General features: G+C 45.7%; 1 protein-coding gene across 1 annotated transcript; it reads right to left on the bottom strand.

Annotated features, from left to right (window-relative positions):
- Positions 1-1,974: 1,974 nt before the first annotated feature.
- PSMD2 (proteasome 26S subunit ubiquitin receptor, non-ATPase 2) lies at positions 1,975-13,941 on the bottom strand. Its single transcript, XM_053564305.1, has 21 exons — positions 13,693-13,941; positions 13,193-13,249; positions 12,675-12,839; positions 10,584-10,705; positions 10,032-10,256; positions 9,405-9,563; positions 9,113-9,257; positions 8,881-8,941; positions 8,367-8,513; positions 8,087-8,193; positions 7,767-7,894; positions 7,449-7,536; positions 5,941-6,103; positions 5,723-5,824; positions 5,360-5,505; positions 4,713-4,796; positions 3,496-3,664; positions 3,311-3,405; positions 3,005-3,131; positions 2,463-2,581; positions 1,975-2,316 (listed from the first exon to the last, which is right to left on the bottom strand). Exons 1-21 carry the CDS (start codon positions 13,825-13,827, stop codon positions 2,134-2,136), a joined length of 2,727 nt encoding a protein of 908 aa, XP_053420280.1. The 5' UTR covers positions 13,828-13,941; the 3' UTR covers positions 1,975-2,133.
- Between the last annotated feature and the right edge of the window lie 4,536 nt (positions 13,942-18,477).

Below are 18,477 nucleotides of genomic sequence, written 5' to 3' on the forward strand. Positions count from 1 at the left end.
TGTCAAAAACAAGAATAAAACAACTTTCTTACATCTACCCTTCCCCAACGCCCCACTTTTTTGGAGATAGAGTCTCATTATGTCGCCCTCCGTAGAGTATAGAGGCGTCACAGCTCACAGCAACCTCAAACTCTTGGGCTTAAGCCATTTTCTTGCCTCAGCCTCCCAAGTAGCTGGGACTACAGGTGCCCACATATTTTTGTTGTTGTTGCAGTTGCCATTGTTCTCTAGCTGGCCCCGGCCAGGTTCAAACCTGCCAGCCTCAGTGTATGTGGCTGGTGCCCTACACACCTCCCCACTTCTACTGTCCTAGTTCAGGCATTCATTTCCCTTGCCTGGTCTCCAGGCCTCAGGGTGAGCTTTCTCACCCAGATAACAGATCATGTCACTTTCCTGCTTTCTTTCAATGGGCCCCATTGAGAGAGATACTGTCAAATTCTTAGCAAACAAAACTCTAGCCTGAATCTCTATCACCTATCTCACTTTTCCCTGATCTCTGTATATATAGCCAAACCAAAATATCCATAGTTCCTGAAGAGAAATAGCTTTTCCTCAAGGACTTCCTGGCTGTTGCTAACTCCCTTGACTATATCCTACCCTATTTTCCTCTGGATAAATTCATCTTCCTCCAAGTATAAGCTTCCCGAAAAAGTCTCTTCTGACTTACCCACTGTGGCTCCATTTCAGCGACCCCTTGTTCACACCCATAATACATCAAAATTGTTTTCATGTGATTTTCTTTTCCATTACATTAAGCTTTTTGAGGATGGTGGGTTTTTTTTCCTATATTTGCATCTCCACAAACTTGAATAATGTCCAATGCAGAGCTGGGCTCCATTGATATTCATTGCTGAATGAATGACTGAACATGAAAAGCAAAGTCACTTTGAAACTGTCTTATTCTGAAGCACAGTCATCCAAATTGTGATTTGATAGAGAACTATCCTTTTACTTATATGTTTTGACAACTTATTTTAACATCACCATCACTGGAAATCAGAGGTGACTACTATATCCATGTTAAACAATAGCAAAGGTTCATCACACATGCTGATTTGATTACGGCAGTCATACTAAAGGGGCTTGACAAGTCTGCTGACTCCCAAGTCCAGAGCTTCAAGCTTTTATATAGGTTGCCAAGTGCAGATGACTCAACCCAAAGTTGCAGCTGCTTCTGCAGCTAGCTAAGGCTTTGGACTAGAATGGGACCATTAAGTCTCCAAGGCTCCAGAGACAGTAAAAAAGTGAATTAAGAGCATCTTGTCACCACTGGGGCAAGTTACTGAACCTTTCCAAATTTCATATTAGTCACCAAAATGTGGGGATAATACCTACCCCTCAAAGTCGTCGTGAAGTCTCAGAAGCATGTATAAGTTATACTTTTACATTTATGGGTCTAGTGCCAGCCACTGTTCTGAAGTTAAATTCAGAGGATCACAGTAAAATGTTTTTTTTCATTTAGCAGCAAAGAAAAGTATGCGGTTGCCTACTCTTGGCCATCCTTAACCCAAAGTTAGATGATGATGCCTTGAAGAGTGTGTACTTGCAAGGGGTGGTGTTACAGCATCCACAAGCCCCTTGGAAAGTTATTTGTAAGAGTTTGTATGAAAATTTGTGTATATCCATCCCTTAGAATGAAGCTCCATTACATTTATCAGCTTCTCAAGGGAAAATGAAAACAGAAGATGATTATAGGCAGCGCCTGCGGCTCAAAGGGGTAGGGCGCTGGTCCCATATGCTGGAAGTGGCGGGTTCAAACCCAGCCCTGGCCAAAAACCACAAAAAAAAAAAAAAAAAAAAACAAGATGATTATAAAAAGAAGGAAAGAAGGGAAAGGGGCTTAGTTGTTTCTATTCAGGGCAGCCTCCCTGCTAGTCTGGGCTCACAGTTGCTTCAAACAATGCCCTCTCATATCCACTCCCCACCCCGGTCTAGCCTCTTGCCATCATACCCCAGGAAGCAGACAGAGAGACCTTGGGGATAAAGGTCTTTATTCAACAAGGTTATCTCATTCAGTAACAAAAGAACAGGAGGTAACAATTCCCTCAAAGGTCTGAGACAGTGTCCAGCCCTGGCAGCAGGAAGCATGGCCCGCTGATACATTAGCTATAGCTCAGGGCCCCAGAGGGCCACTTAGAGATCATAGTTGGGGTTCTTCCTAAGGATGACAAAACCTTCCAGAATGGGGGTAACAGGAAGAAACTCCTCAGTGGCCAATTCTGCCCGTTCTCCATGGGCCAATAACACTGGGGTTGTATGTGTCTGGAACCCTGTGATAGTCTTCGGCTTGCCTGCCTGGCCCACCACATCCACTGCCTGTAAGGTAAAAAAAATTGAAAAGAAGGAACTCCAGATGGGAGAAGAGAAACAACCCAATGCCCATACAAGTTTTAGAGAAGTATATATGTATTCTCTAAGTTCTAGAATATAGCCTAAGCCCTCCCCTCTATTCAATCCCTTACCTGGCCCACACGGACAGACACTGGCAATGGCCTCAGCTCTTCATCAAATGTGACCAACATTCGGGGCTGCATGGCAGCAACCAGCCCATACAATACATAGTGTGATTTGCCTAGAATGACTGAGGGAAGCACACAGGACAAAAACAATTAAGAGATAGTAGGGCAGGTCTAGCTAGAACCCTGGGAGCCCACCTCAAGCATGTCACTATAACCCTTCAGTCATACACCTGAATCCATATCCCTCCCCTCATATACCCTACTGCTAACCAGAGATACCCCCACCTTACTTTGCTTATAACCCTTGGAATGGCAAATCACTTTTTTCCACTTAGGGAGCAAATGCTGGGTTTACAGTCCTCAAATATCTTTGAACCGGATCAAAAATGTAGGAAATTAATTTCTTCTGTGGCCCATCACAAGCCCAAAGAACCTCAGGAACCCAGAGTGATGTGAATTCTTGATCCTTAACTACCACAGTGGCCCTAGTAGGCCTGAAGACACTGTACTATGCACCATAATATAAGATTTTGAGAGGAACTCACTATTTCGAACATCTAGGAAGGAAACAAGCACAGTTAGCAGCCCAGCCACAGCCACCTGACTCATAAGCTGCCGGTCACTGTGGTAGGGACAGAGGGTAAGTGTGCCCTTCCCTAAATGTGTCAGACCCTGAAAAAAATAGAGGAAAATGGAAGTAAGGAGTCACATCTCAGGAGATATCACCTACCCCAGCTGAAAAGAAATCCCACAACTTGTTCACATCTTCCCCCCAGGCCAAGACTCCATGTTCCCCTTCCATCACCACAGATACTTCCCTTCATATACTCTAAGAAGAGTTCTTTCTTTACCTGTGCCAAGCGCACCATGAACAGATTGTTGGGGTCCTTAGCATGATATTGAGCTAACTGGCGCAGCATTGCAGCCAGACGGGCATTATTGGTACCTGGAAATGTTAAGCATTAAAAAGACTTGAAAATAGGCCTCAAATCTCCCCCCTAAATCTGTTTACAATCTTTTTATGCCTGATACTTACCACTGCCCACCATGCCCATAGCAAAGATGGAGTTATAGGAAACTTCTGGATCAGCATCATGAGAGAATTTACTTAGGGTATCCAGGATGTTAAGTCGTGGATTTGAAACAGAGATTAGTGCCAGTGCTAAAGGTACAGCCCTCCGGAGTGTAGGCTCTCCATATCTCAGCTAGTGATCAAAGAAAATGACAGTATAGGGGAAAATAGTAAAAACAATTCAGTTACAGGCATAGACTAATGGGTGAAAGAGGGCCTTCACTTTTACAGAAAAGGCACGACAAATGACCACTTCATCAAGAAAAAGACTCAGGGGCGGCGCCTGTGGCTCAGTCAGTAAGGCGCCGGCCCCATATACCGAGGGTGGCGGGTTCAAACCCAGCCCCGGCCAAACTGCAACCAAAAAAAAAAAAAAATAGCCGGGCGTTGTGGCGGGTGCCTGTAGTCCCAGCTGCTCGGGAGGCTGAGGCAAGAGAATCGCTTAAGCCCAGGAGTTGGAGGTTGCTGTGAGCCGTGTGAGGCCACGGCACTCTACAGAGGGCCATAAAGTGAGACTCTGTCTCTACAAAAAAAAAAAAGAAAAAGAATCAGGAAAGTCTCCTTTGGGAATGCCAGGCCACCAAAATCAGTATATTGGTTTTTTATTTGTTTCTTTTTTTTTTTCATAGAGACAGAGTCTCATTTCATCACCCTTGGTAGAGTGCTGTGAAATCACACAGGTCACAGTAACCTCCAGTTCCCGGGCTTAGGTGATTCTCTTGCCTCGGCCTTCCAAGTAACTGGGACTACAGGCTATTTTTTTGTTGCAGTTAGGCCAGGGCTGGGTTTGAACCCACCACCCTTGGCATATGAGGCCGGCACCTTACTGACTGAGCCACAGGCGCTGCCCTGTTTTTTTTTTTTTTTGTTGTCTGTTTGTTTTTTGAGATAGAGTCTCACCATGTCACTCTCAGTAGGATGCTGTGGCATCACAGCTCACAGCAACCTCAAACTCTTGGGCTTAAGAGATTCTCTTGCCTCAGCCTCCCAAGTAGCTGGGACTACAGGCACCCGCCACAATGCCCAGCTATTTTTTTGTTGTAGTTATCATTGTTGTTTAGCAGGCCTGGGCTGGGTTGGAACCTGTCAGCCCCGGTGTATGTGGCTGGCACCCTAACCACTGAGCTACAGACACTGAGCCCAAAACCAGTATATTATAATCATCTTCATGCTATACTCACCAAATGGCCAAATGTTCGTAATGCCATCTCTGCACCAATCTCCTCTCCCATAGCAATAAGGGCAATCCCCAGAACAGCCACTCCCTACATATGAAGAGACAGTGGAACCCAGTAAGCTCAAGGAACAAAAAAGCAGTCACCTTTGATTTAATTCCCACGTAAGAAAAGCCATCTGGGCCAGGCACAGTGGCTTATGCCTGTATTCCCAGCCTGTATTCCAAGGTGAGTGGATTGCCTAAGCTCACAGGTTCGAGACCAGCCTGAGCCAGAGCGAGAACTCATCTTTAAAAACAGCTGGGGGTTGTGGTGGACGCCTGGAGTCCCAGCTACTTGGGAGGCTGAGGCAAGAGAATCGCTTAAGCCCAAGAGTTTGAGGTTGCTGTGAGGTGTGATGCCATGGTACTCTACCCAGGGCAACCATAGTGAGGCTCTGTCTCAAAAAAAAAAAAAAAAAAAAAAGAATAAAAAGCCATCCCATGGGGAACACCTTTCCTCCCTCAGGTACAAAAGCCAGTCTCATGCCATTTCAATATGTAGCAGTATCCAGAAGGGATCTAAGACAGAACCAAACCCAGCTCCCCCAACCCCCTACATGCTTATCATTTCTCAGGCCCTCACTCTTGAAAGTGCCTAACTGCCCACATAACCTGATGTGCTCCCATGTCAGCAGGGGCTTCCTTTTTGTCCTTGTCCTTCTTTTCCTTCTTATCTTTGTCTTCTTCCTTTTCCTTGGAGTCAAAATGTTCACTACAAATGTGGAGCAGCTGCTGCACTTTCAGTACATTCCCGGAGCCTACAGCAAGGTGGCAAGGGTAAGAAGGGTAGAAATGAGAAGGCACCAATGAAAAGCTTACTTGGAAATCAGAGAAGCCTCAAGAATCTAAAGCAGTTCAGAATAAGAAAGAAGAAACAACCTCAAAAAAAGGACCAAGAGAAGTGAGGAGTTACTGGGGAAGCACGAGACAGAGACAGAGTAACAAATACAGAGACAGAGTAACAAATACACAGACCTGCATAGGCACACACATCCACCAGCGTGTTGGCAAAACTGCGGAATGGTTCTGACACAACCTCCAGTGCAGCCAGGATTGCCTCAATGGCCTCACCCTTCCCTACAGGATAGATTCAAGGGGTCAGAGGACACCTGCTTCCATGCAGCACAGCCTGACACACAAACCCTCCCAGTTACTGTTAGCCTTTTGCCCAAATAGAGAGACATTCCTCTCACCCAGGTGGTTGAGTCCCAGTCCAAGAGGAAGCCAACGAGCATAAGTATCCTTGAGCTCAGTCTCTGACTTCTCCATGATGGTCTGAAGGATGGTAGAAGTGACATCTCCATTGCAAGATCCCACTGCTATCATTCCACAGGCTAGAGCTGTCACACCTGCCACCTAGAAGTAAGAGAATCAGTATTTTCCATAATAAGTTGTGGTGCTCAATATGACCTGTATTCATCTTTCAATACTGATACATATTGAATATTACAATTTTAATAGTTTTTTCCTTTCTTAAAATGTGTAAGCTAGGCACAGTGGCTCAGCCCTGTAATCCTAGCACTCTGGGAGGCTGAGGCGTGTGGATTGTCTGAGCTCACAGGTTGGAGACAGCAGCAAGACCCCGTCTCTAAAAATAGATGGGCACTGTGGCCTGCACCTGAGACAAGAGAATCACTTAAGCCCAAGAGTTTGAGGTTGCTATGAACTGTGATGCCAAGGCACTCTACCGAGGGTGACAAATGACATTCTGGCTCAAAAAAATAAATAAATAAAAATGAAATGTGTATACACTGTTTTGGCACCCTTTGTACTTGTTTATCTGTCTTGGCTCAAGATATCAGACTCTACGAAAACAAATAAACAAACAACAACAAAAAAAACCCCAGAAAACTTTTAGACCACTGTAAGATATTCTCCCTAATACAAGTAGGTAGTAATCCCTTTTTTATGGTAAGTTAAAATAACAATATTAGCTGGGGGTAGTGCCTATAATCCCAGTACTTTGGAGGACAAGGTGGGAGGACTGCATAAGGCCAGGGCTGAAGCAAAAGAACACTTGTGCCAGGAGTTGCAGCCTGCAGTGAACTATGACTAGCCCACTGCACTCTAGCTTGAGTGACAGAGCAAAATCTTGTCTCAGGAAAAAAAAGAAAAGAAAAGAAAAACATTATCAGGCACTATTTATCAAGTACTTACTATATGCCAGTTATTATGCCACCTGTTTTGCATACCATTAACATTTAATCCTCATAACAACCCCTTGGTAACAGGTCCTGCTGTGATTCTGCCCTCTTACTGATAGAAAAATGAGGCCTAAAGAGACTGAGTTACTTGTTCAAGATCACACTGCTTATAAGCAAAGGTGGCAGGATTTGAACTCAGGCCTTTCTGACTCTAAAACCTATGCTTTTGGCCACCATATTGTATTTATCCATCACTAAAACAACTCCACAAAGATAAGAAAATTTAAGGTTGGCCAATAACTGAAACACTCAGAGAGAATCATCAACTCCAAGCTGCATTAAGTTACTCTTCACTCTAATCCAGGTATTTCTTCTAGACAGGGCTCGATCTCACTACCAATCAGAGGCCTAGAATCCCAGTTCTAAGGAATTTCACTGGGGTAATACCCTCCTACATACACAAACACACAAAAAACTTTTTCATTATTTGCCACAGAGAGTAACTCATGAACTAGCACCTTCCCTACCAACCCTAAGTACTGACAGCTTCTACCCACCTCCATGCTGGACTTGGAATCTCCCATCACAGGCAGCAGCAGTGTTAGAACATCTTCACGATTTGAGCCAGCATAGGCCAAACCTAGCCTGCAAAATCCACGGACAGGCAGTCCCAACACATACCAAGGACAAGGCAAGTAAAGAACAAAAAGGAAGATTATTCATTCACCTTTTCAACAAACATTCACCAAGAGTCAAATACACAGTAGTCAATAAACATAGTAGTAGTCTTTGTCAATATAAAAGTGAAAGGACCCAGTTCCTGTTCTTCAGAGCTTATAGGCTGAGTGTTACCAGACAAAAGTGAGAAACCTTACCCAAAGATGGAACCAAGTCTCATTGTGTTGCTGTTGTGAAGAACATAGTCTGAGAGCAGTGCCAGAGCAGGGTCACACTCATTGCGGACCCCAGAGTTCACGATGCCACAGGCAAGGAGAGCTCCTGACTACAAAGAGCAAACAGATTTTTCACTCAGGAGACTTTACCTTCCTCACCACAAAGGATGCAACATGGGCCTTCCACACCTCCTTTAATTGGATTTAAAAACTGGGTACACCTTATCAGTAAAACGAAGGCACTACTGGGCATTAGAACATGGCAAAGGGAAATCTCCCAAGTGGGCTGTGCTCAGACCAACCTTGATGTAGTCCTCAGAGGAGTACAGATACTTGTCAATCTGGGTGAGGCCGCCATCCACATCCCACAGCAAAATCATGCCAAGAGATGCAGCTGCACTCAACATTCCTATACCAAGGAAGAATCTATCAGGCCTAAATGGTCCTGCCCCGAGGAAAGTGTTATAAAGGTCACTCCAAAGAACTGTACTATGGATCCCTCATCAGATAAAAATATGACTCTAGAAGGACAAAAATAGTGAACAAAGCAACACAAAAGATAAAATAAGAACAGAATTATACCATGGTCCTTGTTCTTGTAAAGCCATTTGTTGCCATCATCCGTCAGCAGTTTGTCCTGGCCAAAAGCTGCATTCACAAAGCCATTCACAAAAGAGGAGGCCAGGTTCATACGGGCAGAGTCTACCTGAGAGCCACTGCCCCCAAATCCTGCACAGGAGGGAGAGGAAAAGGGAAGAAAGTTTAGAATAGGACAAGAAAAGAGCAAAGGCAGCCAATCTCTGCTTCCCTTAAGATTCTCTATCTTAGGGCGGCACCTGTGGCTCAAAAGAGTAGGGCACCAACCCCATATACCGGAGGTGGCAGGTTCAAACCCAGCCTGGGCCAAAAACAGCAAAAATAAATAAATAAATAAATAAATAAATTCTCTATCTCTGCCCCCAAGCGGTGACCTAGAAAAAAGATTCATGGGAATTCTGACCTCTATAATATAAGCATGTTGGCCAAGCCATCACTCCCAATACAAGGGGCACGACTAGCTATCCTTCAATCCTCACTCACATAGAGGGCTACTCACTGTTGTTCTCTAGATGGGTTTTGTAGATGTCATCAGGCACCTTGGGTTCCATGATGTCCAGCTGAAGAGAAGTCATAGGGTCACAACTGCTCCCTTAGTACTCCCCCAAGCTGTCCCTCCTGCTATCCTACTGAATGCCAATTCTGACAAAAGAGTGTCTAGCCAGGAATATGAAATGGCATGTGGAATTACAACCATGAAGCTTTGATGACAAAAGAGCAAAGAGTCTCACCTCCCGAGCTAAGGCCAAGAAGTTGCTGTTGAGCTGCACATTAGACATGATCTCTGTCAGGTCCTCATACTCCTCTACATCTTCACTCAGCTCTAGGAACACCCCATGCCGCCCTAGCATGAATGCCATCTGTTTCTGTACTACCCTGTGGGAGAGTCAGCACAGCTGTTCGCCACTGTCCAATAAGCACACAAGAAATCCCCTCAACCCCTAATCAGAAACAAGTCCCAACTCTTTAGATAAATGCCCAGATAAGCTTATCTCTCCCTTTGACAACTTCTTCCCTACATACACATCCTTGCAGGTGGTGAAGATGTCTTCTACCAGCTCCATGTCATTGAGCATCAGTGCCAATCTCAGAGCTTCAGGGAAGCGGCTAAACTTTCGGAACACACCCAAGGCACAACGCAGTAGGGCAGAGTTCTCAGGCTCAGGCACATAATTCACACAACTACAAAAGAAAAAGTAAAAAAGAATCTAGAACAATAGCCGGGCGTTGTGGCACGCGCCTGTAGTCCCAGCTGCTTGGGAGGCTGAGGCAAGAGAATTGCGTAAGCCCAAGAGTTAGAGGTTGCTGTGAGCCATGTGACGCCACGGCACTCTACCCGAGGGCGGTACAGTGAGACTTTGTCTCTACAAAAAAAAAAAAAAAAAAGAATCTAGAACGTACCAGAGACTCATTTATCACACTGAATTCTTCTACCCACAATAAATAACGAATGCCTACTCTATACTAAGCTTTATGCTAGATGCTAGGACTAATAAGGAGACATAGAATCACTGTCCTCAAGAAACTCACAAAAATTAACAACAGCCTGATGCTACCCTTAAGATGCCTTGAGAGAACAGAGGAAGCAAAATTGAGAGAGAAGTGCTGGGAAGAGCAGCCCTGCCATCCATCCCTACCACACTCACTCACCTGGTAAGATAGAGGCAGACTTTTGCGTATGCATTCTCATCGATGTCCTTCTCCAGCATATCCACTTGCTCAATTTCCATGAGCAGGTCACAGGCCTCGTGTTCCGCATTGTGGGCCATGTTGTAGGGGACGATCTCCTTCACCAAGGTAAGGAGTGGCTCTCGTTGTACCTTCTCTGCCTCATCCAGCTCCTGCCACTCCTTAGCCACTTCTCCTGCTAGATGCCTATGGATAGGCTCAGACTACTAAGGGAATTCAGCTTCAGGGGAAGCATTTCCCTATGGGCCAAGGAATTCAGTATCTGGGAAATTCAATATACCCTGTTTCCCCGAAAATAAGACATCCTCTGAAAATAAGACCTACTTACAGGAAAGGTAAGACATCCCCTGAAAATAAGACCTAGCGCATCTTTGGGAGCACACCTTAAAATAAGACACTGTCTTATTTTCGGGGAAATAGGGTAATAGTACTCTAAAACAGATAGTACTCTAAGATAGAACTGAGAATTATACCTTAGAGCCTCTTCAGATTCCCAAGAAGAAAAGATCTTACCTGACATACTCATGACCCCATGATGCCAATTCCTCCTGGGAGCCCACTAATCGATACTTGAGGCACTCGCGCTCCCCACTCATGGTCATGGCCAAAACAGAGATGATGTCAGCAGCAAAACGCTATAAAGAAAAATTCTTTGAAGTCAAATCCAACAGTCCACGGTAAGGGGAATATGACATGAAATCAAAGACCACTGTCACTATTCTCAAAATTAACTATGGACTAGTTTCTGTATTAGAAATTTTTTTTGGAGACAGAGTCTCACCATGTCACCCTCTGTAGAGTGCTGTGGCATCACATCTCACAGCAACCTCAAACTCTTGGGCTTAATAGATTCTCTTGCCTCAGCCTCCCAAGTAGCTGAGACTACAGGCGCCCATCACAATGCCCAGCTATTTTTTGGTTGCAGTTGTCATTGCTGCTTTAAGCTGGCCCAGGCCAGGTTTGAACCCGCCAACCTCAGTGTATGTGGACGGCGCCCTACCCACTAAGCAAGGGCACTGCCTGTGTATTAGAAATTTACATGTTTTCTAAGTTAAGCCTCACAAGAACCAAGGTGGTGTTATCATTTTCCTTTTTTTGAGATGGAAACTATGTTGCCCTCAGTAGAGTGCTATAGTGTCATAGCTCACAGCAACCTCAAACTCTTGGGCCCAAGTGATTCTCTTGCCTCAGCCTCCCTAGTAGCTGGGATGACAGGGGCCCACCACAATGCCCGGCTATTTTTTTTTTTAGCAGGCCCGGGCCAGGTTCGAACCCACCAGCCCCAGAGCTTGTGGCTGGTGCCCTAACCACTGAACTACAGGCAGCCAGCCCTATTTTCCTTTTGAACCCAAGGAAGGGGCCTGGCGTGGTGGCTCACACCTGTAATCCTAGTACTCTGGGAGGCCAAAGCGGTGGACTGCTTGAGCTCACAAGTTTGAGACCAGCCTAAGCAAAAAGCAAGACTGTCTCTACTAAAAATAGAAAAACTGAGGCAAGAGGATTTCTCGAGCCCAAGAGTTAGTGGTTGCTGTGAGCTATGATGCCACAGCACTCAACCCAGGGTGACAGCTTGGGTAGAGTGCCTTTTTTTCCTAAAAAACAAAAGAAAGGTGATAAAGGGGAAAACAAAGAAAGAGCCTCCAGCATCTAGCCATGTTTCCCAAGCTGGTCTTCAATTTCTGGCTTCAAATTATTTCCACTTCTGTCTCCCAAAGTGCTGGGATTACAGGTGTGAGCAACTACACCCAGGCTGAATTTTATTTTAACTGCAATTAGAAACTATTAAGGTTTTAAGCCAGTAGTTCTCAGCCTTCCTAATGCCTCAAACCTTTAATACAGTTAAAAGGGGTCATGACCCACAGGTTGAGAACCTCTGTTTTAAGCAGAAATGACCCAAATTCTAGAAATATCACTATGGCTTTTTTTTTTGTAGAGACAGAGTCTCACTGTACCGCCCTCGGTAGAGTGCCGTGGTGTCACACGGCTCACAGCAACCTCTAACTCTTGGGCTTACGCGATTCTCTTGCCTCAGCCTCCCGAGCAGCTGGGACTACAGGTGCCTGCCACAACGCCCGGCTATTTTTTGGTTGCAGTTTGGCGGGGGCTGGGCTTGAACCCGCCACCCTCGGCATATGGGGCCGGCGCCCTACTCACTGAGCCACAGGCGCTGCCCATCACTATGGCTTTTAAATGAAAGACACTGTGTAGGAGGTCAAGGACAAAAGCAAGAATTCCAGTTATGAGGCTGCTGTAATAATCCAGGTGAGAATTTCCTGGATTATGGTTGTACCAACTGGCAAAGAAGTGACTGAATGTAGGGTATATTTCTGAGGGAAAACATAACATAGAAGAAAAGAGAAAAGCCAAAGTTAAACATAACTTAAATATAAACCATGCTAATGAAATCCCAAGGTTCAAACGAATGACAAAAGCAGTGTCTTCTAAAAACTTTCCAATCCTTTCAGCCCTTTTGTGCATATCTTGACTATGATGAACTCTGGTCAATTGGATCACGGTTTAGGTCTATGAGGTGAATAGTGATAGCCCACAGTCTAGGGGAATTCCTAAACTAGGTCTCCACCAGCCTCTGAAATACTGTTTTACCTTATTCTCCCCAGGGGCCATGTTTTCATAGATTTCCTTCAGTTTGCCATAGTGCGGACGCAGAAATTTGAGAGGCTTGGGCACTGAAGTCATGGAAGTTGTAGAAGAACGAATCTGCCTCCGAAGTTCCTCTAGGGCTGGTCGGTACAGGGATGTATCCTTCTCCTGAAAAGGAAATGTTAGGGATCAGACAAAAAGGAGTCACACCCCTCTGAGTCATAATATAATACAGAAATATTTAACAACTAATCCAGGGAAATGTCTTATTCACCTGTGATTCCCCAACTGCCGGTCACAAAAACAAATGAGCCTAGTTAAGAGTTAAGAATTCTGCTTTTCTTACAAAAGCAAGCTATAAAACCGTAAAAATATGCCTTGTAATTCTCCTGCCTCCCCACATCCTAACATTGACCCTAAAATAAAGTCTGTCTCCCATAAGAGTTGTTACCTCAAAACGGAAATCAAGCAAGTGGGTAAAATCCAAATATGCACCCAATCACGTTAACGTCATGACTCACCCCAAGGCGTTCTACGAGCATCTCCAGTTCATCTTGAAGTTGTTTGTCCTCCTCAGACTGGAGGGTTAGGAGAAGAAACTCATTAAGAGGAGTCCCAAACACATCCTCCTCCCACTCAACCTAGGGAAGGTGGGGAATGAGCCTGCCTCCTTAGAAGGGGCAAGTGGACAAGGAATGGGTGGGAATGGGAAGCCCTGACGGGAAGGCAGCCCAACTTCTAAGCCAGGCTCTGCCTGAATACCGTTCTAGAAAATGGGTGACAATGACCCGCCCGAGCCCACCTCAAGAAGTAGTGATAAGGGTTGGTGGGAAACGCAGAAGTGCCAGCGCAGAATGGAGAATTAAGGGCCTAGAGGGGCGGGGTGTTGGGAGTCCCGAGGGTCGCCCCATCAGCCCTCTCCTGGGCTCGGTGGGGCCGCTGGGGAGCTGGGTCTGAGGCCTGTGGAGCGCCGTGACTCAGCCTGTGGCCTCCTCCGCCAGCTCCCGGGGCCGCGCCTCACCAGCTCCTGTTCTTTGTCCTTGTCTCCGGCATCGCGCCGCTCCTTGCCGCTCGGCTTCTCATCCGCGCCCCCGGGGACCGTCGCTGGGGGCTGCTGGGTCTGCAGCGGCGTTTTATCCCGTCCACCCTCCTCCATCGCCGCCGCCGCCGCCACTGCCGGCCCGCTGCGCACGCACCATCGCCCCGCCCTCTTTCCCAGACGCCCTCGCGCCACGTCCCCTGCGCCCCTCCTACTCCGAAGCCCTCCTGCGGCCGAGCAAGCCGGGGCTAGCGTTGGGCGACCCAGTCCTTCGACCCCGGCCCCGGAGGCCGGACGGAAACTACGATTCCCAGCCTCCCCCGCGCCTGAGGCACCGCCCCGGCGCGGACCTCCTCGGAGTCTTCGGAATCCCGCAGAACTGTACGGTGTGCGTTTGGGGTACGTTCACTGCTGCGCGAGACGTGCGGGGAGTGAGCTGGGATGTCGTTTTGCTCGCCGTTAAGTTTTTCTCATAACACTCACCACTTGGCCTGGAGTCTTATTTTATGGGCTCTGAAGAACACAATAGAACTTCACATGCAACACATTGAGGTATGCAGTGTTAATACACACACGGCACAATATTGCACTGAAAGAATGTTGATTACATGTTTGCATAGATACAGATACAAAGGTCTGAGTCCATTTTAAAAACCTGTTGCTCTTTTCTACTCAGTGTTTGGAATCTGTGGATTCCATTTACATTTCCATTGCTAATGACACCCCCAGCCCTAGTGCTGCAGAAAGAAATTGGACAGTTCTGCCAATTTCTCTCCCTCCAGGATGTCCATACATTTTCATGCTTTCTTCAGTCACCTGTAGAAGGAGTTTTCCTAAATCTCTGCTTTTCCTCTGACTTCTTTCTATCACATCACAGATTTTGTGCTATCTGCCAGTCATATCCCAACCAGTACCTTAGGGGAGACAAGGTGATGTTATGGCATAAAGCCCAGGTGACTCCAGATGAAGAATAAATTAATAGTAAATATCGTACTATTTTTCAACTTTTTTGTAAGTTTGAAACATTTCAAAATACAAAATTGAGGATGAGAGAACACAGATCTGGTGTTTTAAACTAAATTCTGCCATTAACCAGCTGAGAGACTTGGGCAACCTACTTAACCTCTAGCAGCATGGTTTCTGCCTCTATAAAATGTGACTCATAAAGTCTTGTAAGTTGTCATGAAAATTAAATGAGACAATGTATATAAAGTGCCTAGCTAGGTGCCTGGCAACTAGAAAGGAGGCAGTTGTCATTTTATTTTTCTGCTACCTGGAATTTGGAGAGCTAAGTTAAACATTCTTGTTGCTTCTCCCCACCTCTAAGCACTCAGCTTCTAAGCCTCTCTAGCCAAATGCAGATGTCTGGAAGTTATTTTCAAGGTCCCTTGATAACATTAATGTCCTGCCATAGGCTTCATTTCAGCTAAGTTGTCCTCCCAGGGGCACTCCTTCCTACCAGGTGGTCAACTCCCAGCCTTGTGGCCAAACTGCTCTCCAATCAGGAGCCAGTTCTTTCCTCCCCTAAAATTCTATCCATAAGCCAGCCTACTGCTGCTCCCAAAACATGGCCTATGCTATAAAACTACATTACTACTCTGCTATAGAATTTATGAATGGCTCACTCACCTGAAAACCATTCAATCCAAAGCCATCACTTACGTAACACCAGAAATGCTCCTAGCAGCATACAGCATTGCTCTCTTTCTTTCTTTTTTTTTTTTTTTTTTGAGACAGAATCTTAAGCTGTCACCCTGCGTGGCATAACTGCTCACAGCAACTTCAAACTCTTGGACTTAGGCGATACTCTTGCCTCAGCCTCCCAAGTAGCTGGGACTACAGGTGTCTGCCACAATGCCCGGCTATTTTTGGTTATAGTTGTCATTGTTTGGCGGGCTGGGCTGTATTCGAACCCGCCAGCTCCTGTGAACGTGGCTGGCACCTTAGCCACTTGAGCGCTGCCCATTGCTCCGTTTCTGCTGGGTTACTACTGTCTTTGTGTGATATCCTTCAAACAGCATTGTATTTTTATTTTATTTATTTTTATTTTTTTGAGACAGAGTCTCACTCTTTCACCTTGGGTAGAGTGCTATGGCATCATAGTTCATAGTAATTTCAAACTCTTGGGCTCAAGCAATGTTCTTGCCTCACCCTGCCAAGTAGCCGGGACTACAGGCACACATCACAATGGCTGGCTGTCTTTTCTATTTTCAGTGGAGACTGGTCTCGCTCTTGCTTAGGCTGGTCTCCAACTCCTGAGCTCAAGGGATCCTCCCTCCTGTGCCTCCCAGAGTGCTGGGATTATAGGCATGAGCCACCATGCCCGGTCCAAACAACTAGATTGCATTGTGGCCCTTCTTCCTATTAATTCCCAGGAAAAACAGCAGATGTTACATTCTCTCTTTTCATACCTACCCTTCTCCAGACTCTCATCCTTCATTATGCCCCTTGCATTTACTCGCATTTGATAATCCTAAACATTTCATGATTTCTGAACATGCCTTACCCATTCAAGCTGATTGGCCTTTTTACATTGGTATCCCTCTGTATGGAACACCCTTCACTGTTTTCAGTTAGTAAATTCTTCTGTCCTCTGAGCTCCAGCTGAGTGTCACCTATCCAAGGTTTTCCTATCCTGCCTCTAGTTTATTCACTTTTTCCCTGTGCTTCCACCTGTGCGTAGCACATACCTCTCCCTTCCTAGGCAGGAAGTGTGTCTCATTCACGTTTGAGCCCCTAGCACCCAGCTTAATGCTTGGCTTGTGGTAGGCCTGGCTGAACGAATGGCTTTGTATTAATCTTTAGGTCATCTTTGGGTATACAGATACTTATTTATTAAGTTTGTTTTTTTTTCATTTTGACACATTTCTTCCTTCACAGAATTTTATTTTATTTTTTATTTTCTTTTTTTTTTTTTTTTTTTGTAGAGACAGAGTCTCACTTTATGACCCTCGGTAGAGTGTCGTGGCCTCACACAGCTCACAGCAACCTCCAACTCCTGGGCTTCAGCGATTCTCTTGCCTCAGCCTCCCGAGTGGCTGGGACTACAGGCGCCCGCCACAACGCCCGGCTATTTTTTGGTTGCAGTTTGGCCGGGGCCGGGTTTGAACCCACCACCCTCAGTATATGGGGCTGGCGCCTTACTGACTGAGCCACGGGCGCCGCCCCAGAATTTTATTTTTTAATTTTCATCCATTTCCTCCTTCACAGAATTATCTTTGTATATAACATACTACTGAGGGCTCTATTTGGAACCCAGGGCTGGGTGTTAGAAAATCATCGGGATTCTCCATTTGTGAATTGTGGTGGGCCCACTGAAACTGCTAATTTTTATGGCAGACTTTCTCCCAGCCTGATATTTCTAAATTGCTACCAAGTGTGAAATCACACTTTTTGCCACGTGTTATTTATTGTAGATAGGAATGAGTCAGATTTCCCAGTGGGACTGCATAGGGCAGGGGTCCTTAAACTGCGGCCCACAGGCCATGTGAGGCGGTGTGATTATATTTGTTCCCATTTTGTTTTTTTACTTCAAAATAAAATATGTGCACTGTGCATAGGAATTTGTTCATAGTTTTTTTTTTAAACTATAGTCCGGCCCTCCAATGGTCTGAGGGACAGTGAACTGGCCCCCTGTTCAAAAAGTTTGAGGACGCCTGGCATAAGGGGTGGCCCAGTACTTAACCAATTATTACGCTCTTGTGTCCACCCAGGAGTGCCATCCTTTATTTCTCTTGCTACCTCAACACATCAGAGCATATCGCAAATGATATTCATCGGCCTCACAGGGCTAGTAAGGGTCAAGGTTACACCTGTCTCCTGATGTTGTCTTGCCTTGCCTCTGGAACAAGCACCTGTAGAGTGCTCAATAAACAGGTGCTACCTGACTTAACTTCAGCTCAATGTGTGCTTATGATTCCTGCAGCTGCCTAGTTGTCACGGATGCCTGGCCCAAGGGAGCTGAGTTTCATGGAAATGCACCTGCTAGTGATGGTCCCACTCTGAAGCATGATGAAATTGCCCAGAGGGAAGTGGCTATGTCTGAGTCTTTTTTTTTTTTTTGATAAGTCACAACCTCAGAAAGACATGGGAAAGGCACCATTAATTTCTCAAATCCTCCCAGTTACATCCATTAAAGACTTTTCTTTTTTTTTTTTTAAGAGACAGAGTCTCACTTTATCACCCTCGGTAGAGTGCCATGGCATCACACAGCTCACAGCAACCTCCAACTCCAGGGCTTAAGCGATTCTCTTGCCTCAGCCTCCCGAGTAGCTGGGACTACAGGCCCCAGCCACGACGCCCGGCTATTTTTTTGGTTGCAGTTTGGCCGGGGCTGGGTTTGAACCCGCCACCCTCGGTATATGGGGCCGGCGCCTTACCGACTGAGCCACAGGCGCCGCCCCTATGTCTGAGTCTTAATTCTGCCATGACTTAGAAGAATGACTAATGGTGATTAAGAGCAGCTGAGTTCCAAATCTGACTTTAATGAAATCTGTCTTGTCTGACATTGGAAGTTATGTAATCTTTTTCCTTATGTCTTCACTTGTAAATTGTTGTGGGCATTTTATGATACTTAAGTGCTTAGCATATAAGCTTAAGCAAAATAAGAACTTAGTAAATGAAAGCTGGCAATTCTTATATCATCATCATCATTTGACACTTTGACCTTCATGCAGTATGAACCTTTAATACCACACTGACCAGCTGGTCAGGAACCTAAGCTGGCCTCTAAAATTAGGTGTAAGGGGAAGGGCATGACTTTACCTC

The sequence above is a fragment of the Nycticebus coucang genome, chromosome 16, assembly GCF_027406575.1.
Source record: "Nycticebus coucang isolate mNycCou1 chromosome 16, mNycCou1.pri, whole genome shotgun sequence".
In the NCBI taxonomy this organism is placed as follows: Eukaryota; Metazoa; Chordata; class Mammalia; order Primates; family Lorisidae; genus Nycticebus; species Nycticebus coucang.